This window comes from Falco punctatus (genome assembly GCF_963210335.1).
Source record: "Falco punctatus genome assembly, chromosome: 5".
In the NCBI taxonomy this organism is placed as follows: domain Eukaryota; kingdom Metazoa; phylum Chordata; class Aves; order Falconiformes; family Falconidae; genus Falco; species Falco punctatus.
Genome location: NC_137584.1, coordinates 77,672,069 through 77,696,182, shown reverse-complemented (window position 1 = coordinate 77,696,182; position 24,114 = coordinate 77,672,069). Strand labels below are relative to the sequence as shown.

The window sequence follows — 24,114 nt, the reverse complement described above, 5'->3', positions numbered from 1 at the left end:
GTGTGACATAGGCCAACCTCTGTTTCAGTAGAAATGAGGGTGAAAAAATAGCTCTCCTTGGCAGGATGTGCCGTGCCCCATTTTAAACTGCTGCAGTTTCAGAGTCATGTGAACTTGCACTGGCTTGCTGTGGATTTGGCTGGGTGTATGCAAAAAAAACCCCACAGCGCAGTCCCTGGTGAGCAGAAGCACCAAGAGCCAGTGTGGTTCTTCCTGTGCTGTTATAATAACGGCTAAATGCAGCAGGCGTGAGTGCTTCAGTAAGGAACATGGCATCCAGGCTGGGGCAAACTGTCTGTTAATACTAATTATTACAAAAACTGAAACTAATTGTTTGTAGTCCCCTGCATCAATTTGTACTGGATCTTGCAAAGGATCAGAAACCAGGAGATGAGTTTGCTGACTGTCTTGTGAAATTCTTATATTTGATCATTCAGATCTGCATTTGCAAAAATTATTACTAATTTTTTTTTTCTGGGTGCCTGGCATGAAATACTTAGTTTCTCAAAAGGTGATTGTTCATGATTCTGAAAATCAGATCCGCTTAAGAAATCTTGTTGGAAACGTAAGCTCTGAGCTTGCCAATTCCTTGTGAAAAGATAGGCCCTGACCTCTGTTTTGACTATAAATAGTAATAGCCATCTTCTGGTGGAGCACTTTAGAGGCGAAATGCGCTACAGGAGGCCTGATTTATTCTTCACTTTTAAGCAACAAATGAGCTTTCCCCAACTACAGTAAGGTTCTCCTGATCCAACTGAAATGCTGCATTACCTACATGCTGACTGTGGCTTTTCTGTCTTGTTTGGCACTGGACACAACCCCTGGAAATAAGCTTCGAGGCTTGGGTTGCAGGTGGTAGAGGGCTGTACATCCCAGAGGATCACAAACTGGTCTTCGGTTGAGGACGTGACTGTACGTGTGTAACTTCAGTACACAATTTGGACATGCAAAGAGGCAATATTTTATCCTGGGCTTTCGTGCAGCAGGTGATAATGTGCAGCCTGACCCTGCATGGCACTGACTAGTGAGATGTAAAAGCATTTCTCCCAGCTGCAGGAGGAGCCTGAAGCTTCTACGGCTCACACCTTGATCACTCACAGCCGGAGCTTTGTTACCAACACTGGGGCTATTGCTCTTCCTTGTGCAGCCTCCATTTTTTTGTCCCACAATCAAAGCAAGCAAAACGGTGATTGAAGAAGGGGGTGTTGGAAAGGGGAGTCTGTAGTTGCCAACTCACACCCTGATGATCCACTCAACTTCTTAAAATGATTCAGCAGCTCACAAGGGTTGGGTTCTTTGCTATTTTACTGCCTGATCATCAAACCAGTAGTCGGTTTGGTGGTGTTACAGGCAGACTTATTGGAGCAGCTTGCTTGAAGTGAAGGCAGCGTCTGTTGCGCAGCTGAGGAGCCGGAACAAGCTTTCTATGGAAGAGGGGATTTAAGTAGGTTATTGTGGATATCGTGATTAGGGTTACAGTTATTTCAGATCACATCCTCTAAAAGACCTTTACTAAATTTATTTTTGTTCTTTCTTTAGTAGTAAACATTTTATCACTAAACATTTCGCTGCTTCAGACTTTCTCTCACATACTAGTATGAATTTAAGACTTTCACATTTCCTTGATTCCCTTCTGCCTAAGAAATCCTGCTTGGGTAGCAAAACTAGGTATGGATTAAAGTCCCAGACAGATCGTCATCTATACTCATCCTCACACAATGCTTTTGAATAACTAGTTAAGCTAGGGAAAAAAAAAAACAACAACCCAACCCAAAACCAAACACTGCTTTTCGTGGGTTAGCACATCTTTGGGTGGGGAAGGGCAGGGGGGTAGTACAGCAGCTTCAAATATTCTAGGCGTCTCATAAAAGGAGATGTTTTTTCTAACATGAGCTGTGCTTTTTTTTTTTTTTTTTAAATAGACACAAACTGCAGCATACAGGAGTAAATTTACAAGGGAGAAAGTGTTGTAAAGGCTTTCCCACGTGTCCATTTGAAGTGTCAAGTATGTTTGCTTTGGCTTGCAGGGGAGGGAAGCTTGCACTGCTAGAGGTAGAACAGCAGCAGCACTTCTGATGGAAAGGCAAGAACCCCGAATGCTGCCACTGCAGAAGTGCTCAGAAAGCATTAAAAGACAGCTTTAATTAGTCTCTCCGTTGTCTGTTTGTTCAGTTGCTACGCAGAGATTCTGGGGCTACAGTAAGAGTTATCTTTGTACAGGATTGTGTACTGATGCAGTAGCTACAAAGCCTAGAATTGGGGACATGTGTTAGTGAGATTCTTGCTGGAGTAAGGCTGGGGAAGCTGTGAAGTGTGCACAGCCTCACCGTTAATGAAAAATGAAGATACTTAGAACCTGAAGGACAGAATTCAGGATTTAAATCCATGTAATTGAGAGCTGTATTAAGAAGGGCCCATTTGCTCTCCATGAGTCAGGGGCTTCCTCACTCATCTGAGTAAGAGTATCCAGCAAGAAGAATTAAACTTCTTTATTATTGTACACTAGAAAATCAGCCTTGTTTTAACAATTTACTGTAATCGGTCATTTATCTAGTATGAGAAAGTTGTGGCTACATTAGTGTCACACAGATGTGTTCTCGCTATTCGGTTAATGAAGGTAGATGTTTTGAATCCATTTTAGAGCAGAGTTCTTGTTCAGAAACTTCTGAAAGAAATGCCATCAGTAATGACTGACAGATCCTTCAGTGTCCATTTGGCAAGTTGTCCTGCTGTGGGTAGCTGCAGAAATATTTCATGTATGTTGTTGTAGATTTAAAAACATTACTCATGTTTTCATTCAAATGTCTGCATTTCTGACAGATGTGACATATCTGTATATATTATAAATCAATACTATTTTTAACCACATATTTTGTACAAATATTCACATTAGCTCTGTACATCAATGAAAATCTATTAAGGTATTAAACATTTTGGTGGAATTAGCAAACTCCTTGTCCATTCTTTGTTTTCATTTTATAACAGTGTTAAGCAGCTGAGCCATTTTTTATATCCAAGATAAATATAATTTCCAACTATTTAGATCAGTGCCTTAAATCCATATACACCTATACCCTCTAGTGACTAGTTCCAGCCACTGCAGAAGTGTGCAGGTAACTGCTGTAGTTCCCCAGACCTCTGGATCTGAGTGACTAGAAGCCAAAATTAACATTGGAGCCAGCAGTAAATGTGAGTACTATTTTTCCTACTTAATGGCAGTAGCTATTGGTGTGAGGCAGCACACTGCTGTTGAAGGGCACGCAACTAGATGTCTCAATACCCACAAGTGCAATAGTATAATGTTTTTTTGTTTTGGTTTGGGTTTTACCCCTTTGTCCCCAGCTCCTGGTGTGGGTCGCTGTCAGGAATGAGATGATGAAGCTCGTGCCACAGATGTGGTTAACCTCAGTTTGCTCTGTACAAAGCCACATCCAAACAGCTTCTACCAATCACAGCAGCAGTATAGATTTCCAGTGTTCTACTAGTCTGTCTTGTACCAGTGACAGCACAACAGTAATGAAGGGGAGGGGAAAAAAGATACTAAGAGAACAATTAAAAGAACCTTGTCTCCTACTACAGTTTTTAGAGCTGGGTAGAGCTGGGGTGATGGGGGGGGAAGGCATCACCCTTGCTTTAAGAATTTACGTACCACGACCAGGCTTTGCCACTGCCCCAGGCTTGGGTGAGACCCTTACTGCAGGAGCCTGGCCAGCTCAGTGATGTCCAGTTCATGAAGCCAAGCTGTAACTTTACACACAGAGGAGGGGAGGGAGCCAGAATCTTACCTGGATTACCAAGAACCTTGCCTGTACACAGGTTACACCTGTTACAGGTACACCCTTTTCTACCTGCTTACTAATAATGTCCTGTGTTGGAGATGTGAAGCCTCCATAGGCTGCCATCAACAAGAAAGCAGGTTCATTCTGTATGGATTAGGAAAAAAAAACCACCTCAACCCCCAAACCCACAGGTTTTGTTTTCTTTGCATTGTCATGCTTGTTTGCGCCAGGACATGTCAAATTAGGCTATTAAGTGATTAATAAGTAACATGTTCCTATGCATCAGTAAAAGTATAATGTTTTTTGTACACTGCCACGAAGTGGGGTAATAGATGTATGTACGTACATAAGGCATGGGCTTGGACCTACATGTAGCACAGATTCTCAACTAGTAAAGGTGGGAAACCCAGCTCGGATTTTTGTCCCATCCTGCAGTTCAGTTTCTAGTGAGATGGGGATGGATAAATTCATTTTCCTCTTCATTCCAGGGTATGGCTATGGGTCTTGAACATCACAACATGGGAAAAAGCATCTGCCAGGTAAAAAATGGAAAATCTGGAGCTTTTAGAACACAAAAGGAGAAAAAAGGCAGATAGTAACACCTGAATAAAATCACTTGTTTGTTTTGGGGGTTTTTTGGTTTGTTTGTGTTTTGGTTTGTTGGTTTGTTTTTTGGGGTTTTTTTGTTTGTTTTTTTTTAATGAAGAAGCACTTGCAGATATCCAGAAGGTGAATTTTGCTTCTTGCCTTTACAGTTGGGTCAAAACACAGCTGCCCCAGCCTGGGCCCTAGTTTTTGCCTATTTAATCTACGACATGCAAGCGACAGCCTTACAACTTGCCCATCTTTAGACCTGCACAAGCACCGTTGATATCAAATTATTAAATTGAGATGATAAACTCAAATCGTAAAATTGAACGTATTTACAAGAATGTATTACAGGGAACCCCGAATCCCAATTAATTTCCCCCCAGAGAGGATCCAAGAGGATCCAAAGTTGGACCCGAGTAACATCATGGGGTTAGGCTGGTTGACAACATATCAAAGGGTAATCTTGTATGGAATTTAGAGTGGAGCAGAGAAATCTGAGATCCCTGGAAAATTATAGGAGGTAAAACAAGGAGAGAAAGAATCATCTTTGGCCTTTTATAAGAGACTGTGTGTAACGGCTCATAAGTGGACTGATTTAGACCCTGAAAACAAAGGAAGCAGGATGCAATTTAATGTCTTTGCATTGTACAATCTGCACCAGATATCAGAAAAACACTTCCGAAAGGCAGAAAGGGCAGGCAGAATGGTGATTTCACAGCTAGTGTCTATTGCCTACAAAGTATGTATCAGAGATGAATTAGAAGAAAAAGAGAAAAAATGCCAAGCCAAATTTCAAACCTTGTTGTTAGCTGGTTTAACTAATGGACAAGAATGAGGAAGAGGAATGAGTATCCGAGGGTGGAGAGGATGGAGAGGATGAGGTCAGGAGCAAGGACGAGGTGACCTGCCTCTTGGAACCAAACGATGTGCAGTGTGCCTATTGCAGTCAGGAAGAAGGAATGTCCACTACTTGCAAGTGGGCAGAAAAGGGAGTCAGAAGGAGCAGTAGGATTTATGACAGAAAATGGTTTAGATCGAAGGGGACTGGAGGCACCCATTACTATTTCCCCAGCTGATCATCTGGTTCCAGTTAAGCTGGGGAATAAAACAGGTTTCTTGATAGACATTTGAGCTACTCATTCTGTAGTAACTAGCTGCAAGGGACCTTTAAATAAAACCAAAATAAATTGTGTTGGTGCGACAGGGAGGGAGATCTGCAGGCCATTTTTACAGCCAATGGAATTATTGAATGGTGACGTGAAATTAATGCACAAATTTCTCTATGTTCCAGAATGTCCCTTACCTCTGCTTGGATAAGATCTGCTTTGTAAGTGAAATGCACAATTAACTTTTTCTGAGGACTCTGTCCGGTTGCATGTTCCTCCAGAAAATGCATGGAAAGCACAAATATGCCTGCTCATCGAAGAAAAACCTACGAAGGAAGAGACTCCTGATGAAGTTTTGGATGCAGTCATATAGCTACGTTGGGCATTGCAAATCCCAGGATAAGTGAAAAACATGGATCCAGTAAAAAGTGAGCTGAAACCAGGAGTACAACCAGTAAGAAAAAAACTAATATCCTGTAAATTCAGAGGCCCGACAAGGATTGGAACCATTAATAAACTCTTTCTTGAAATTTGGTCTGTTACAAGAACGTCAGTCAGAATTTAACACTCCAGTCCAGGTAAAAAAACCCTAAATCTTTGGAATATAGATTGGTACAAGACTTATGAGAAGTTAATACCTGGATAGTCAATGTCCACCCAATAGTCCTAAATCCCTATACTTTCCTCACCTCAATACCAGAAACTAATGTGTGTTTTACAGTGCTAGATATGAAAGATGCTTTCTTTTGTATACCAGTGGATGAACACTCAATTTATCTTTGCTTTTGAATGGGATGCACAGGATGGAAGATGCAACTGTGCCAGATGGTCCTTCCCCAGGGATTCAAGAATAGCCCCACAATATTTGGTAATATTTTGGCAAAAGAATTGGAATGATGGTGTCATGAGTATGAAAACATTTCAATGTTACAGTATGTGGATGATACACTGATTGGAACAGATGCTCAGGAAGAGTGTTTGGAGGTGACTATAAGCTTACTGAATCTTTTTAGGCCTAGCAGGATATTGAGTTTCTAGAAAGAAGGCCCAAACCAGAAGAAGGGAAGCCCACTAGAAAGCTGGGTGCTGGCAGGTTAGAGGCGATATGCAGAATTGCTGTCCCCACCTCAAAGAAACAATTGTGAGGGTTTCTAAGAATGGCTGGTTGGTGTTGGCTCTGGATTCCAAATTTTGGCTTGATAGCCAAACCTTATATGACCAGAAAAGTGTTAGAATGGACTCCAGAATGCCAAAAACCGTTTGATGAAATAAAAAGGAAGCTGATGGAAGCCCCCACATTGGGACTACAAAATTTGCAGAAGCTGTTTCAATCGCCTGTGCATGGAAGACAACAAGTGGCACTTGAGAGTGCTTACACAGAAGGTAGGAAGCTGGAAGGGACTGGTGGGATACTTCTCCAAATAACTAAGGTGGCCTGTCTGTTTGAGAGCAGTACCTGCGACTGTAATTCTGATCAAAGCATCTCCAAATCTGACTCTGGGCCAACCCCTTAGTGTGTATGCACCCCACGCTGTGATCTCTCTCCTCAAAAATAAAGGACATTACTGGATTTCTCCAAGTGGCTTGGCTCAGTATCAAGCAATGTTGTTGGAGCAAGATGATGTGATGCTCTCTCAAACATCTAGCCGTAACCCAGATACTCTGCTTCTGGCCTCAGAAACTGGAGAATTACATCACAACTGTTTGACATTTATGGAACAAGTTCACTCCAGCAGGACAGACCTTTGAGACGAGCCATTATCTGAGGCAGAAATGGAACCGTTTACTGATGGAAGACAAAGCAGACTTAGCAACACTTCTGCCCAGAAGGCTGAATTAATAACCCTCACTCGACCCTTGAAATTAAGTCAAGGAGAGTCAACATTTATAAGGATTCGAAATATGCCTTTGGAGTTGTCCATGCACACAAGGCAATTTGGAACAAGAGAGAACTCCCAACTTCACACAGAACCCCAGTGAAATAGGGGACTGAAATTACGAAGTTGCTACAAGCAGTTCTCCTACCGAATAAAGTTGCAACAGTGCATTGTAAGGCACATCAAAAGGGACATATGAACATTGTAACAGGAAACCAAAGAGCAGATCCGTGTAAAGGGAACCAAACTTTGAAGGAGTTTAGTCCCAAAACCTCACATAGGTTTGTCCCCGCCAAATGGTATAAAAAAAGAAGACCACCAATTAGCAGAACAATTGGACAGTACTAAAAATAAAGAAGAATAGTGGGAAACTCCTGGGAAAGCAGATGCCTTGTTGCTTTTAGCAAAAAAGAATTTTTGGGGGGCCCAGGATGCAAAGATTTGTGGGCATAGTAGTTAAAAAGTGGGTAGTCTGCTGCACTAATAATCCTAAAATAGGAAAGAAAATACAAGGAAGGAACGTAAAGTGAGGAATAACACCCAGAGAACACTGGCAAATAGATTCTACAGGACTAACGAGATACAATTGTTACAAATATTTATTGGTAAATACCTTTTCTGCTTGGTTAGAGGCTTTTTCTTGTCCTACCAACAGGGCTAAAGAAGTAGATAAGGTTTTATTAAAAGAAATTATACCTAGATTTGGTATACCAGGAGGGATTTCTTCAGATAATGGACCCCATTTTACAGCAGATGTACTACAGGGGGTGCCTGTGTTTTTACAGATTGACTGGTAATAACATACCCCGTGGAAGCCACAATCTAGTAGAGATCTTAGAAATCTGATGAAAAAAAAATGGCTAAAGAAAATATTACATCGTTTTGAATTCTTCCTTACTGGATGGTTGGCAAATCTACTTCAGACTATAATTATAGAAGTCACTTTTATTGTTATAATCTGTATTGCTTCGAGTTAGGAGATTAATTGTACAATCATCTGTAGGAATTCCCACAGTAATAGCTGAAATGAGCAGTGAGGCTTATGAAAAATCTTGTAGCCCCAAAGGGGGGAAATGATGTCAAACAATTAGCAAAAGTGAATGTGTTGTTAGGAGTTTGACTTGAAGACGACGAGAGCAAAGGAGTTGTTAAGGGTGAATTCAAGATACAAGCATTTTTGTACCTCAAGCACCAGCTGGTTCTCCGCTCCACCAGCACCACCACCAGCTGGAGGTTTACCACAAGAAGCACTAATTAGGGGACCGGTAATTGCAGCAGGGGGAGATCGCGACCACTGACTCAAGAAACCCCCCGGGCCCGAAAAGAAGTGGAGACTGAGCGTGGGAACTAATTAACAAGAGAGAATTACTTGAGAAATAGGACACTGAGAAGGAATCGGGTAACTTGTCAGCAATGAAGGCGGGTACCTTTGGTTGTGAACTGTGTGAGCAGCGGGAGGGTTTGCCAGTGGGGAGCTAGGCGGGGCGGGTGGCGCCACCTCACCCTCTACTTAGTGCAAATTAGAATAAAGGAATAACAAACAGCTCGGCCCGGGTGAGAGAACCGGGTGAGGAGCCCGCCGACGGGGCAGCCCCGTGCGGCCAGCGCCTGCCCTCGCCGACCGCTCGTCTCCTCACAGCGGGGGGGAACAGCAGCCGCGCGCCCCCCTCACGGCGCCTGGGCCGTTACCTGGCACTGACTGACAGCGCCGCTGGCCACTCACGGCGCGGCGGGGCGGGGCGCGGCAGGGCGGGGCGGGGCGGGCGTCACGCAGCGCGGTGAGGCGAGGCGAGGCGGTGCGGTCGTTCCGCCGGCAGGTAACGGCGGGCCGGGCTCCCCGCGGCCGGGCTCCTAGCCTCCCCGCCGGTGGGGTGGCGGGAGTTGGGGCAGCCTGAGCTGAGGGTTCCGGGGGTGGGAGGCGGGCGGGCTCGTTAGGCCCGAGTGGGCCTCAGTGGGGGCCGTCCGGCGTGTCAGCGGTGCGCTGTCGCGCGTGGGAGCGTGGGTTTGCCGAGTCCCGGTTTAGTTTCGCCTCCTTGGCCTGACAGGGTGAAGGGGGCTGTCACGGAGGTGCCCGTGAGATGCCGGGTGGGAGGCTGCCGGGGAGGGGGATGCCGGCCTGCCCGTGCCGTGCCGTGTGCTGCTGGACGGGTCCCTGGGCGCGGCCCTGTCCCTCCGCCTGTGCGGCAGCTCCCTGCCCGGGACAGTCGGATGGCTTCGGCCCAGCAGGGCCCCTTCAGGGCCCCAGCGTCGAGCTTCGCGGCGCGGAGCTTCTGGAGTGGCCTGGGTCGGGAGGTGTCCTCAGGTTGTATCCAGGGAAGACTGGTACAGGAAGTCCTTAGAAAAAAACCCATTATATATTAAAAATACGCCATTGAAGGAGTAGGTGGTATTGACATCATTAACTATGTAAAATTCAGAAGTAAGGACCAGATTTCACTTGAGGGGACTTACATTTATACTTGTCACTCCTCAGAAGGGGGAATTCATGTCTCAGCCATGGGCTATGCTTAATTTGGCAGATGGGGTTCACATGAACGCAGCAGTGTGTTCTCCCTTTCTCCCTTCAGTTTCAGCTGAAAGAAACCCCACATCGGGCAAAATGGAGTGATTCGTCAGCCTTTGGCTCTGTGCTGTTTGCTGAAAGGGGAGTTACATCTCTGAAGTGTCAGTTTGTTCTTAGCAGGACTCCAGGCCTGGATTTTAATTTTGGGAGACATGCGCATCCACTGAACCATTGGACTGCGTGCAATTTAACAGTGCTTATGTGGGTTTCCAGTGTAAAAATACATATGAGAGAGATATACTGGGGGGAACTGAAGGAACTGGGAAACTGGAGTAGGAACATTTCCCATGGAAGGTATCTCATGTTCTACCAAAATGACAGATCCTATACCATCATTGCAGTGGTATTCAGATGCTTGTTATGCTATAACTTTTTATATGAACTAGGATGTTTATGTCCTCTGATGTTAAAATGGATTGATTGGTTACACAGCCACTGTTTTCCAGATGTATTTCAGTAGTGACTTGTTCCAGAGGATTGCTGAAAATTTGGAACCTAAAGGAAACTGTGTGGAGTATCAGTACAATCAGCATGCAAGATTGGATTGTACAGTATCAGGTCTTGTGGTTAAATGATGCTGTTGAGCAAGAAGCAGGGAATATTAGCATGAAATTTTAGGTCAGTTATAAATAAGGAAATCATGGTGAGGGTTCTTACGGGCATCTTACTTTGAGTTAGCTATGTTTTGAACAAGACAGTGTTTCCGAAGGTCTGAGGGAAACTGGGGCGGGGGAGTACAACCCAATACAATATGAGCTTACATGTCATATTATGTCATGCTGCTAGATAAGGAATGCCAGTCATAGCTAGGAATACTCAATGTCCTTGAGCCATATGATCGGAATTACTGCTGAATGTTTAAGTGCCGAATGGTTTAGGGCACCATCTCATGTGGTCTGTGAATGGGTTTTGTGTTATATTTCTTGTGTCTTGCATAGTTCATTTGCTTGCACTTGGGTAGCAGTGCTATTTGACTGGAAATGACAGATGATGCTTGCCTGACAGATAGAGCATTTCCAGTGGCTCACAACTGTACCATTGTATCTTCCAATCACCTCTTTCCAATCCTTGCAGAGATAGAAGTGGTTAGTTAGAAGATCTACACACTGACTTGTATGACTTGTATACATTTTTGTTTGTAAAGCTGTCTGCACGCTAGAAGTGACCTTTGGTAGTAATTGTCAGAATCAGTTGATCAGTGAGAGCTTGGTTATGTAAGGAAGCTATGATCAGGTTAATGATGTGATAATGTGCTGGGAAACTGGTGTTCCTGCTCTTTATTTGTCTAACTCTTGATCTTGTGGACAGACTTTTTGGTAGGGCCTGTATTGATAGGACAAGGGGGGGTGTGGTTCTAAACTGTAGGAGGGTAGATTTAAATTAGATACTAGGAAGAAATTCCTTATTGTGAGGATGGTGAGACACTGGCACAGGTTGCCCAGAGCAGCTGTGGGTGCCCCATCCCTGGCAGCGCTCAAGGCCAGGCTTGGATGGGGCTGGGAGCAGCCTGGGCTGGTGGAAGGTGTCCCTTCCCATGGCAGGGGGGCTGGAACTGGGTGATGTTTAAGGTCCTTTCCAACCCAAACCGTTCTATGATCTGATACCTTTTAAGCAACAAAACCTTTTAATGGATATGCTGCTCTATCTGAAGTTCAAAGCTTATTTGCTGCTTTCTCCACTAGAAATTATACTCTGCACAATTAATAATACCATACCAAGTGTGGGGGCTGAGAATCTGTGATGTTTTCTGGCCGGTCTTGATGTTTTCTCCCTGATGGGAGCTGTGCAAGCGGAGAGTCCTCTAGTTCCAGCATGCACTTCCTGCTCCCACTAGGCTGCCCTGCCACATGACGTTGATGTGCCTCTGCCACACTTGCGCAGAAGAGAAGTAATGCTCCAGAAATTTTAATGAGGGTTATAAAGTCCTGGTGGAGGTGGACCTTGTTATTCTTGAGGTGGGAACTGCCCCTGTTTACATTTTAACTCTTAACAAGCAGCAGGTTTCTCATAGGACAGTTTCTTACAACTTGGAGTACAGAAAATACTGAAAATTTGTCAGATTGCAAGAGTAAGAGTGTATTGGGAGCCGGAAGAAAAAAGGAAGAGGCTGGGCAGTGGTGTTGGATAAAGAAGTTGCTTTGTGAACTGTGTTTCACTCTACAAACTGTAGTGTCTCACTTCCCATCTGTGACATTGGGATATTGATATAACTGATAGGTAAAAGGTCTCATTCCTGTTTGAAGTGCTCACTGTTAGTAAGGCAATCTGTATAAATGTGAAAGGAGTACTTCAGCTGCTCATTCTTAAAACGAAGCTATGACTTTGGCAAATAGGTTAATGCAAACAAACCTTCTGTCTCTGCTCAACAGATGCCATGTTGCCTCAGAAGAGGGGACGAATACCTTCCAGAATAGCCATGAACTGTTGTTGGAAAGTCCTGGCAATTTTCTTACTACTTCTTCCAAGTGCATTGTCTCTCCAGCCAGCCCAGTCCAGAGTGTTGCTGGTATCTTTTGATGGATTTCGATGGGATTACATCTATAAAGTCTCAACTCCCAATTTTCATTATGCCATGGAGAATGGCGTTCATGTCAAACAGGTCACTAATGTGTTTATAACAAAAACATATCCGAATCATTATACAATGGTGACTGGTCTCTATGCAGAAAGCCACGGTATGGTTGCTAATGAGATGTATGACCCTATTCTGAATGAAACTTTCTCTCTGAACAAAATGGATACCCATAACTCCAGGTTCTGGGAAGAAGCCAGCCCAATATGGGTAACAAATCAGAGGGAAGGACATAAAACCGGTGCAGCTATGTGGCCTGGAACAGATGTGAAAATACATGGGTTCTTTCCTACACATTACATGCCCTACAATGAATCAGTTTCCTTTGAAGACAGAGTTGCTAGGCTTATTGACTGGTTTACATCAGAAGAACCCATAAACTTTGGTCTCCTTTATTGGGAACAGCCTGATGAGATGGGACATATTCTGGGCCCAGAAAACCCACTTATGGGACCAATAATTAGTGATATTGACCAAAAATTGGGATATCTTATGTCTGAACTGAAGAAGGCGAAGCTGTGGGGTGTGATAAATGTCATAATCACAAGTGATCATGGAATGTCGCAGTTGTCCTCGGAAAGGCTCATTGAGCTTGATCAGTATGTGAACAGAGAGCTCTATAAAGTCATTGAGCATTCTCCTGCAGTAGCTATTTTGCCAAATGAAGGTAGGACCTATAGCAGTAAAATTCTTTGAAGGAAATACTTGAGTATTAAAACTTAGAGATTTCATTCCTTACCTGAAGTGCTGGCAGCAGCGCCGATGCCAGTAGGACATCAGCCTTGTACAAGGATTACTTGCAGGATCAGTTTTTTGCTCTTTTTACTAACTCTGTCAAGAGCCTGGCTTAACTTTCTGAAATTAAAAGTGAGCAAATTGGTCTGTTCTTGACTAATATTGCCAAATATCCTTGAGTCCTTAGGAGAAGTAAGATAATCTAACGGCACTATCGAGGATGAATGGCTTTCTAGATAGATAACAGCTGAATGTTACATATCATTGCCTTTCATCAAGATACTAAAGCCGTAGTGGAAGGGTTAGATTTCTAACTCAAACAGTAAACTGAAACCAGATGGGTCCCTTTGATAAAAAGAATGTCTATGTTGGCTATTTGATTACCTGCCAGCTATTGTAGTTCACGTCAGTGGTTGGTTTTTTTCCCCATCATGCTGAACAGCTAGCCAGTTCTGTTCATACCACTTTTATTGTGATAATGATGGGCAAGAATACTGTTGGAATTAAAATCTGAAGTCTGGTTGCAGTTGTTGAAGGCTTGCTTAAGTGTTAGGTGTATGTTTAGTTTCATTGATGTAGAGGTGCTGCTCTTTGTTTTGATGATCAGAAGCTATAATTACTTTGTGCAAATGCGTTAACCTGGAAAGCAGTATTTTTTGTGTGAGTAGGAGTCCTAATTTGGAAGTTGAGTTTTAAGGTGGCCTCTGAAAAGGTGTTTTTTCAAGATTTCTGTAACATTTGCATCACTGATGGATAGCACTCTGTATTTAATGCCTCAGCAGGGAGGGTACGTTGCAGTCTGAAATGACCTTTAAATGTGTAAACAAATGTCTCCTGTCATTGTTAATTTGAAGAATGCTCTGGACTAAAATGTTAGCATGTCCAAACTGAGATCATTTGCTGCCTGAGCCCACTCAGGTGGTTATAGCTGGGTACTATATTTCTCTCAGTGGTGGTAGAAGAGCCGAGTTTGGAAGCTCCATCCTAATGGAGACGAGCATGGTTGACCAAGATGTTCTCATGACTAAATAAAGGAGTTGTAAAAGTATACTTTAGCACTGAAACATCCCTAATGCAGGAAATGAGAACTTGAAGATGCATAAGATGATTCTTCTGTCTGCTAAATGCTGAAAAGAGTATTTCTGCAGCAATTAGATGACAGAATAGTAAAAAGGGCATTTCAATGGATTTCAGAAACAGCTTGGATTTGATTTTGCTCAGAAGTTCAGATACTTATTACACTACCAATAAACAAGAATTAGTTTTGAGCACAGCTAAAATCCGTCCTTCCATTTTACCAGCTGTAATTGTTATTATAAAATTTTGTATTTTATATAATATAAATATAATGTAATATAAAAAATATTATAAAATGAGCTTCATTCTCAGTTTAGGTGTGAAATAACATATACTGATGTACGTAAGACTGATTCTTCAACAGCTGTTCTATTTGTCTGGCTTAAACCAAGGGACCGGTAAAACTCAGTGAGACATTGAGAAAAATTTTGAATGCTTAAAAATGCAGTGATTTCTGCTACTTTAATGGTTTCGCTGCATATTTCTTCACTGAGAGATGGATTAAAGCTGTTATTTAACCGTACTAGTGTGTGTGGAACTAATTATAAGTTCATGAAGATGGTACCTGTAGCACCGCTGGTGATGCTGGCCTTTTTCTTGCATTTAATATAAATACATTAATTCAAATAATTACTTTAATGTAAAATCATAGTTTGCTGTATTCAGGGCTTCTCTTCCCTGTTACCCATATAGAAAAGGGGCATAACAAAATTAATTTTGTTACTAAAATAGTCCTAAAAATGCTAGACTTAAGTCCTTTTTCTTGTTGCTGTAACTCTCTCTATCGTATCTGGACTTTTGCTGTCTCGTCTCGACCTTTATTGTGTTTAAGTTTAATGAATCTTTTTTTAATGCCATTCTGAGATAAGAAACATTATACATGATTCTATTTCAAGTTTTCTTCCAGAATTTTGATAGTGGGTCTTGGGAACTGAGAGGGAAAGTGGAGATGGTTTCTTTAAAGACATCGGGCACCTTCTCCCAAACTTCATACCCCACCCCACCCCCACCCCAAGATACATTCAAGACGCTATGCACGCTGTTAATGGTAGACCAGATTTTATCCTTGGCTTACTTCAGGCAGTATCTTGGATCAAATGAAGCACTTGTTCTTGTAGTCATCAAGGCGATCGTTTCTTGGGACAGACAGAGACGAGCTCGCTCGCAGGAGCACCCGCTGCAGGATGTACCACTAGCTACGAAGGCAGAACGAGCAGGAAATGATAAGTCAAAATGACAGGATGTGCTTAAATCCCACTTGTCTGCTAAAAATGTCAGTGTTTGCCACAAAGGAAGCGTAGACATCTTCATCACGATGCTTCAGACCTTGTAGCACTGTTAACTGACTACAGAGACTAGCTGTAAACTCAGTTGTCTGACTGAATTGTGTGTAGCACAAAGTACTTACTGAGTTACTTGGTATGTACCAGAAGTCTGTTATGTACACTACATGACCCTCAACAGGAATTTGTGCTTAAATGGAGTGGGGAGGGTGAGGGTTGAAGGAACTTGCTCAGATGCAGATTCCTGAACTTGCTTTTGTGTTCCTGTCTGTGTGTTCTGGTTCCTCCTTTCTGTGTCCTGGTGTTCCAGGTTGTCCAACTGCTTTCTGTCTGTTCAGTGACTTTTACTGGAAAGAAAAGCTCAGAAACTGGAAATAAGGAAATAAAGAATTGGGAATGGAAAAAGTGGATTTATTTGATGGTGTTAATACAGCTCTTGAGAGTTTATGTTCACTGTGCAGTAGATGAGTAGGAAAGGGAAAGGAGTAAACGCTTAAGAATACAAGGAGTAGGGAGTACTGTTTAGCTGTTCCTGAATATGGAGATTGGCTGATGGTTCTAGACCAAAAGTGCCATCTTCATCTGCCAGTCCAACCTGTCCCTTCGCATGTTTGTCATGTGTTCCCTGCTTAAGCCTCTGCAGTCTTTGTACAGCTCTGAATGTGTTAGTGACATCTGGACTGCAACTCGAGGGCTTCCGTAAAAGATTAATGCAAACTAGTTGTGCTTGTCCCTAGGCAATTAATTGCTAATACTATGATGTTACATGGTGTGTAGCAACAAACTACCTACTCTATCTAAACTGGTGACAAGTTTAGCCAAAATGGGAGAAGATCAAAGCTGGGATGATCAAATGAGATCAGATATGTAGCTGTTTATTGGAGCATCTTGTAGAAGGAGAAATAAATAGTTGGGTTCTCTCAAAAATAAGTTTTCAGAGATGCCAAGAAACAAAGTGGCTGCTCTCTTTGGCCTTTTAAAGGAAAACAACTAAGAATTAAACTGCTTTAAAATAAATAAATATTTTCAGTTGTCATCATAGCTAACTAGAGGAAAGGCAGAATGTGGCCCCAATGAACGTGTTGGGAGCCATCTTCTTGCTTTGAAGCTTTGCATAGAGCCAGGAGGAGCTGGTTTCTTTTCCATGAGGGTGAACTGAATGTCTTCTAACTCATTGCTGTGAGAAGCTTTCTGATAACTATGAAATTAGGGATTTTTCTATAATCAGCAAAGCACTTACTGCTTAGGAATAAGCTATGCAGTCTGATGCCAGCTGTGATCTTACTGTGAATGACACTCAGGGTTTTTCATGGGAACTTCTGTGCGCATTGTACTCTGCTGTTGTCACTTACAGCTCTGATTAACTTCTGGGGAAGTGCATTCTGTCCTTTTTCAGTGGTATTTAAACTACTGATGAGTTCAGTAAACATATTGGTATGTTTAAGTTTTTTATCTTTTGTTTCTTTGTTTGAAGGCAAACTGGATGAAGTGTATGAAACTTTGGCCAATGCTCATCCCAACATGACTGTGTATAAAAAGGAGCAGATTCCAGATAGATTACATTACAAACATAACCGTAAAATTCAGCCAATCTTAGCAGTGGCTGATAAAGGATGGGAAATTGTATATAATAAGTCTGACGGTTTTCAATGTAAGTATTCTGTCTTTACAGTGTTTTGCTGTATTTTCTTACTTGGAGGCCTTACATGGTACTTTCCCAATCTCAACCAATGTTTTTTTGTTATTTGTTGGTTTTTTGTCAAGACAGGGAGGGAAAACTCTAAAGCTAAGCATGTAGAATTTATAATATTTTTTTTTTTGTGATGGGAAGGGAAGCACCCTACTATTAGGGGAGGGAGACCTGGACTTACAGTTTCGAAAAATTAAAATTACTGTGATAAGATCATTCATGTTCTAGTGGCCACGTACTTGGAAGTCTTGTGAGATCTAGCAAACTGAAAAGCACTTCCTGAGAGAGAAAAACCAAACCACATTGTAACAGAACTTGTTGAGTAGAGGATGAATAGCATTGTTTTATCATGTACTATTTATTTACTGGAGAAGGGTTGGGTTGGAAATAAAAGAATGCTTTCTGGAAGTCCTCAGCTTCTGTGGATGCCTACACTTAGAGGAACCTTGTTCTGTTGGTAGGAAGAGTCTTTGGATATTGTGTTACTGTAAACCAGTGATTTTCATTTGCCTTGGAGGGTAAAATGCATTCTAATTGATTTACATTAAAAAACATTTGGGTTTTTTCCTTCAAGTTCCTTACCTTGGGCTTTTGAGATTTATTATGGGTAGAATGGACACAGTAAGCTGCAACTTCTGGTTAGCTAGGAGGAAAAAATACAGGTGTCATATAGCCAGTTCTTAAGTTTCTTAATTGAAAACCTTTTAAACTTTGCTGCTGGTAATGAAGCTGAAGAGCTTCATTGCCTACAAGATTTAACAAGTTTATCAGTTGTTGATGGCTATGAGAGCAGCTTTTTGTGCCTGCATGTTTTTTTACTTGGTCAGAGATTTTTAGTGCTCCTGTAAGGAAGGGCCACTGGAAACCCACTAGTGAGATCTTTTTTCTTGTTGATGAGTACGTATTGCACAAAACAGGACAAAGTGACAAAGCAGTAAGAGCTTGAGTTCTGCCTGCTACTAGGAGTCAGAGACAGCCTTTATCTACATGGATTTTTGTTTTTTGTTTTTTTTTTAATAAGAGATCTGGTACAGTTGCAAAGTTGGGTTTTTTTCCTTGAGGAAAATTAAGGGAACTTGGGTGTAGCATAGCATGCCATTGGTAGTGCTGTTACTGCCATTTGAGCTTGCTTTTTTTTGTTTTTCCCTTCTTTTTTTTAAATAGTGTTCTCCATTCTTTTTTTAAGGCATCTTCCCTTTGTAGTTGTGAGACTTGGTACTTGATAGGAGGCATTTGTGCTGTTGATAGAAATGGTTCTTCTAAACCTCTGCAAGAATAAATGGCTGTTCCCTTTCTGCATTATGCTAGTTCTAGGAAAAGGTTCAATGTTTGTTTTGCAGCTTAAGAATATTGACCTTTATCTATCTTTTATTTTCAGTTGGTAATCATGGATATGACAACATCTTACCAGAAATGCATCCAATATTTTTGGCAGTTGGGCCTGCTTTCAGAAAGAATGCCACCAAAGAAGTCATGAATGCTACAGACATATACCCCTTATTGTGTCATCTGCTTGGTATTAACGCACTGCCAAACAATGGCTCATTCAACGCTGTGAAAGATATACTTGCTGAAGAAGTTCCTGTAGTCTTTGGAGCAGACACCTATGCTACCATTGTAGGAGTCTTTCTGGGCAGCTTTCTTGTTATTGTTTTTATTGCAGTTTTTGTTAAGCATTTTATCTTCACCCAGTTGAATACCATGCAAGTGCAACATACTGAAGCTGCCCAGCCACTGTTGCAAGATTAATAACACTTGGTGCTATTTTCCTGTTTGATGCTTAAAAGAAGCTTATACAAAAAAAAAAAAAAAATTCTGAGGTGGATCAGCACAAACACGTGGAATAAAAGGAAACGGATGCAGATCCATTGGTACACTGGAGTACGTACATACTAGGTATGCAGACAAAGAGCATGTTTCTCTTTTACCCTACAACCACTTAATATTTCAGGAGTTGAAAATAGTCTAGGCAAACCTGGGAAGCTGTATATGTGTTTAGATATGTATTGACAATGGACCTCAAAATACTTCATTCTGAGCTGCTTTTAGGGAAATAACATCAACTGAGGTGCACTTCAGACTACTACATTGTAATTTAATTCTCACCCCCACCCTTTTTTGTTTTTTCTTTGAGAGGTTTTTCTTTAAGTCTCTTAGAGTCTAACAAGTCACTAAATGCAACTAGACTTTTTTGGGGTTTTTTTCTTCCCTGGCCAAGGAAGCTTTTGCATGGATCACCATTACCGAGAACAGTGGATTAAATCCTGCAGAAAATAACATTATTATTAATCTAGGTCATGCAGTGCTAAGTGTCTTAAGTTTAGAGTTAGGCATATTTGTTTGAAGTACTGTGTTAATTGTAGCCCCAAAATATGAATCTAGGTGGTATTGCAATCAGTATTAAAAGTCTTGATTATTTTTTTAAAATTTATTTAGGTAAATATAGGTCTTGATGATTTTTAGGTATGATTTTAGGTAAATGTAGGTCTTTACTTTTTCTATTGTTTCCTGTATGCTGTACTAAATTTTTTAGGAAAGCCATGCAGCTGGCAGTTTAAAGACATGTGCAAACATAACACCTGTATATGCAAATGAGTCTCATGTAGTTGATGAACATACATGTACAAGCTGGCTTCAGAGTACTGTCAAGCTTGTTACTGCATATGCATCTGATCTGTTACTGGAGATTATTCTCTAGTGTGAGTTTGGCTTGCTGTCTTGTATTTTATCTGATATGTCTGGATGGACCTTAGAATTTGATGAGTAGGGTTAGACATGCAATTTAAGGAACAGCCGTATAAATCTTAAACCATATCTGAAAAAGCACACTTTAATATGAAAAAAGGTATAACACTGGAGTTTTTTTCTTCCAGAGGAAAGTCTCTGTCAAGGAAAATTATTAATTCTGAGTCAAAAAACCTGTATTACTCTCAATCTTTGTGTGAGGCAATCAATCTTGCAATTGTAGTGTGGGGTTTTTTTGATGAGCTCACTTAAATAGTAGGTAACAAGCTGCTGACTAAGATTTGTTGAAAAACATGGTATGAAGTGAGAATTGTCCAGTTGTCCAGCTTGTTTAAAAAATTGATTTTTTTTTTCTTCTCCCTGTGTAAGTTAGTATTTCTCTGCACTTTGCTTCTGGGTGCAGTGCTTGAAGGAGAAAGAAACTCGGGATTCACACAACTACTCGGTCTGGTGTTAAGAGTCTCTAAGTGCAATTTATTGCTTTATCCACAGCACCCAGCAGAGGGCAAAGATGGGATCATCTTGGCCTTGGATGTGCTGTGTCAAACAAGGAGCCTGACTAACAGTCTAATACTGCAGCTGGAAGCTGCAGCAAGCTAGCTAACTGAAATACTCATTTTGCTGAACTTAATTGCAGGCTTAATGAATGACATCTAGGTGAGTTCAGAAGTGAGCTTATTACTCACTGCCTTAGTGATGACTCTACAGTGCCCTGTTACGAATTGTCTGGCGTTCATTGTGTCAGAAGTAACTTGTTGGATGCCTCTGTGATGGCAGGGATGCTTGCTTAGCATTAACGCTGTCTTGCAAACAGCTGTGGGAAGTTTCCAGAGACCACAGCTAGCTGCGATGAATGCTTGAGAGGTAAGGCAATGAAATACTCCAATTTAAGGTGTACGCTGAAAGTCTAGCTGTGATAGTAGCTTTGAGAAGGCAGGAAAACTAGCAGATCTCTTGGGAGGACAGCCCCTTAATTTGGGGGATAGATATGAAGTTTTGTGTAACTTAATATGACTCATGTCTGCAATTCTGCTGTTACCGGTCTATGTACTGCCTTGTTTTCCTACTTTGCCATTTTAAGAAAACGCTGAAGGAAAATGCCTGGGTTAGATGTGCCTGATGCTGTAAAGCTGATTCTTGGTGGAGCTGACCATTGGATATGTCTTAAGTTTAATTTGCTGATGCCAGGTAAAACTGAATACTACAGGGGCTTGTCCAGCTGAAAGACGAAGGCACTTATGATGTACACAGTAGTTTCTAGAGACAGTGGGGAAGTCAGAGTAGAAAACCTAAACCTCTAAATCATTACTAATCCCTTCCCTAGCTACCTTCCAAGAAGTGGATGACAGATAGCCAATTGATGTGTTGAGTCCACCTTTTCTTGCTTGTTTGCAACTTAAAAAAGAAATGTAGCACAAACTTAGCGTGTGCTTAAAGAAAGATGTACAGGCTTGGTTAAGGGAGTAACAGTGAAAACTGGAGATGCTGTAATCCTCATCTGCAGCTACTTCAGTTACACACTTCTCACTTTGGAACATGCTGCTTTAATATAAATTCTTGCAGTAATTTCATAGCAGTGCTTATGGCAGATGTAAAAATAACTGGATTGTCATTTCAGAGGTTCATTGAACTTCCATTTTTTTAATTGCGATGGGGTAGTTCCGTCAGCCGAAGTGACCCTTGATTTTAAGGAGAGGGCAGAGTTGGTCAGTGTTGTTCGTTCATGCTGGGACTTGGGCTTACCTGCCCAAACATGCAGCAAGAAAAGAGCAGTAGGTTTCCCCTAACAAAGGGTTTGGGAACAATATTGTTCAAAATAGATTCAGAATATGAACATGAGAATTCTTCTTGATGTCTTTGTTCTGTATTGCACTGTAAGGCCCTTCTTTTGAGGAGGGTAAAATGAAACTTTGTAGCAAACTGAAGGGAATCTGTCAGCATTAGGGTATTTTAGTTTAGGTTTCAACATGTTTCCTTTATTGCTTAGGTGTCTTTATAGGTACCTCTTGGGTAGATTCCATGTTAGGATTTTTGCCTAGCCAGTGTGAAACACCATTTTAAGTTGTTGGGTGTATGCGTAATGAAATGGAAAGCACATATGATACCACTGGGAGAAAAAGCAACTTCTTCTCTGATGTGATGTGATACTTCTTCAGACTACCTGTTTGGTTGGGGAGGATGTGGGATTTGGTTTCTGTGTATGGTACATTTTACCATGTATGAACAAGTTCATTGGAAAGTGTATTTGAGTACACTATACACTACTTGTAACTTAAGCTTGGAAACTGAGAAGCTTGCATGATTTTGTTTTCCATTATTGACCTGTGAAGCATACTTGGAGATGTCAAACATTTTCTTTGTTTCTTGACGTTTGGAAATGTTGAAGTTGAAATATATCTTTGCTATAGTGCAATCAAGCATTGAGTGCTTGCTTCATTCAAAAATACTTCTGGAAAAAAAGTCTGAATTGTGGGGGGACAGGTGGGAGAGAATGGCCTTAACTCGTGTGCATCCCAGATATTGCTCATACTCTGCAGAGTGTGTGCCTTTATTAAAAAGAACTGCAACTGTGATAGAACTTAAGAATTCTAGGTTAAAGTTCTTGTTTCCTACATTGCTACTCTATAGGGAGGTAATAGCTATCTGTTACCAACAATGGTAATACAGTTTATTTTAAAAAAATAGTAAATAAATTCCAGATTGTCTTGTTAAAGAGCTGCAGTAATGCTGTTTACAATGAGTGCAGTCTCAAACAAAGTGCAAAAATGTCTATTATAAAATGAAGGGCTGTGCAGTGTGGCTTTTCAGAAGCATGGAACACCACAATCTTGAGCTGTGTGTGGGAAGAATGACAAACATACAGTTATTGAGTCAGGCTGTTTTGTAAAATACAAATCTAACAGGCTTATTTTCAAATCTTCTTCCCTGCTTAAATAATGCCCATGGATGCTGGCTTGACCATAGCTGTGCTGCTGTACATACCTTTCAAGAAACAGCATGTTTGTACTACAGTAAAGGTAATGCAAGCATTTATTAGATGTTAAGACTACAAAAATTGTTGCACGCACATGAAAATGGTATTAAGTTCAATAGCACTATCTGCAGTATTGCAAATGGATGATGGCCTTTCCATAATAAATTCCTATTGGATCATATTAAGTTAACAAATCTCTAGTACTGGGGTTTTTTTGCAGTAAAAGGTGGTACCATGCATATTAAAGCAAACATCTGTCCCTGTAGTCTCGTGCTTGGAGGTACATGATGTTGATGTTCATAGGCAGTACATTCTTTTCAATTTATAGCAAGTTAAACTTTCCCATGAAACAAGTGGTTTGGACCTATAGTTGGTTAAAACCAGCTCAAGTCTGGAACAGTTTCCTTGGTGCTAATGCACAGAAATGCGTATAAAGCTGGAGGGGTGGATGGTTGCAGGCTTCTCTACCCAGTATTGAGAGTTCCTTCACAGAGGCAACTGACATAATGAAACATCAGTCTTTACTGCTGCAAAGTACTGTTACAAATTTCACCAATTCCCTTCTAAACTTAAGTGCTTGTTTAAGTGTTAAGAACTAACCCTAAATTAATAAGCTCTGTATGAACATTGCAGAGTTGTGTGTATTTAAGAAGTCATTAGATGTCATGGTAAATTATTGTAGGATATCTCCTTTGTCAAAGCTTTGAGGAAGGGGGAAGAAAACTTCTCATGTTTGAATTGGCTATTGAAAAGGAAATCAGTTGCTAACTTCCACAAGCAGTAATTTACACAAACTGTAATTAGGCAGTGGAAATATTTCATCACGTTTAAGGCACTATCATTTAAAAAAAATAATCATCCTTAAATATATCAACTTTGTGTCTAAGCAGAAAGACTTTTTTTGTAGATTCTCCTGATTGGTACATGATGTGGATGAAATCCTGGATGTACAAGAGCTACTTTGAAACCATTCCTACCAGCAGCAAAGAATAATCAGCACTTGTATAGACTGTACTGCATCTTTGGAATTAAAACTGACTAGCAATGCAACTGGAATATAGTTTATCCCATTTCTTGATTAATACAGAAACTTTCTCTTTAAACCCTTCCCACAATAGCACT

The 24,114-nt window shown here is 41.3% G+C and overlaps 1 protein-coding gene across 2 annotated transcripts; it reads left to right on the top strand.

Moving 5' to 3' along the window:
* Positions 1–100: 100 nt before the first annotated feature.
* ENPP5 (ectonucleotide pyrophosphatase/phosphodiesterase family member 5) lies at positions 101–22,435 on the top strand. 2 transcript variants are annotated; one of them, XM_080388547.1, is made up of 4 exons: positions 101–9,170; positions 12,286–13,155; positions 17,058–17,234; positions 18,652–22,435. In XM_080388547.1, exons 2-4 carry the CDS (start codon positions 12,291–12,293, stop codon positions 19,020–19,022), a joined length of 1,413 nt encoding a protein of 470 aa, XP_080244673.1. In that variant the 5' UTR covers positions 101–9,170; positions 12,286–12,290; the 3' UTR covers positions 19,023–22,435. The 2 variants fall into 2 exon arrangements, with proteins under 2 accessions (XP_080244673.1, XP_080244674.1); XM_080388548.1 differs by lacking the exon at positions 101–9,170 and adding an exon at positions 9,679–11,871.
* Positions 22,436–24,114: the final 1,679 nt, after the last annotated feature.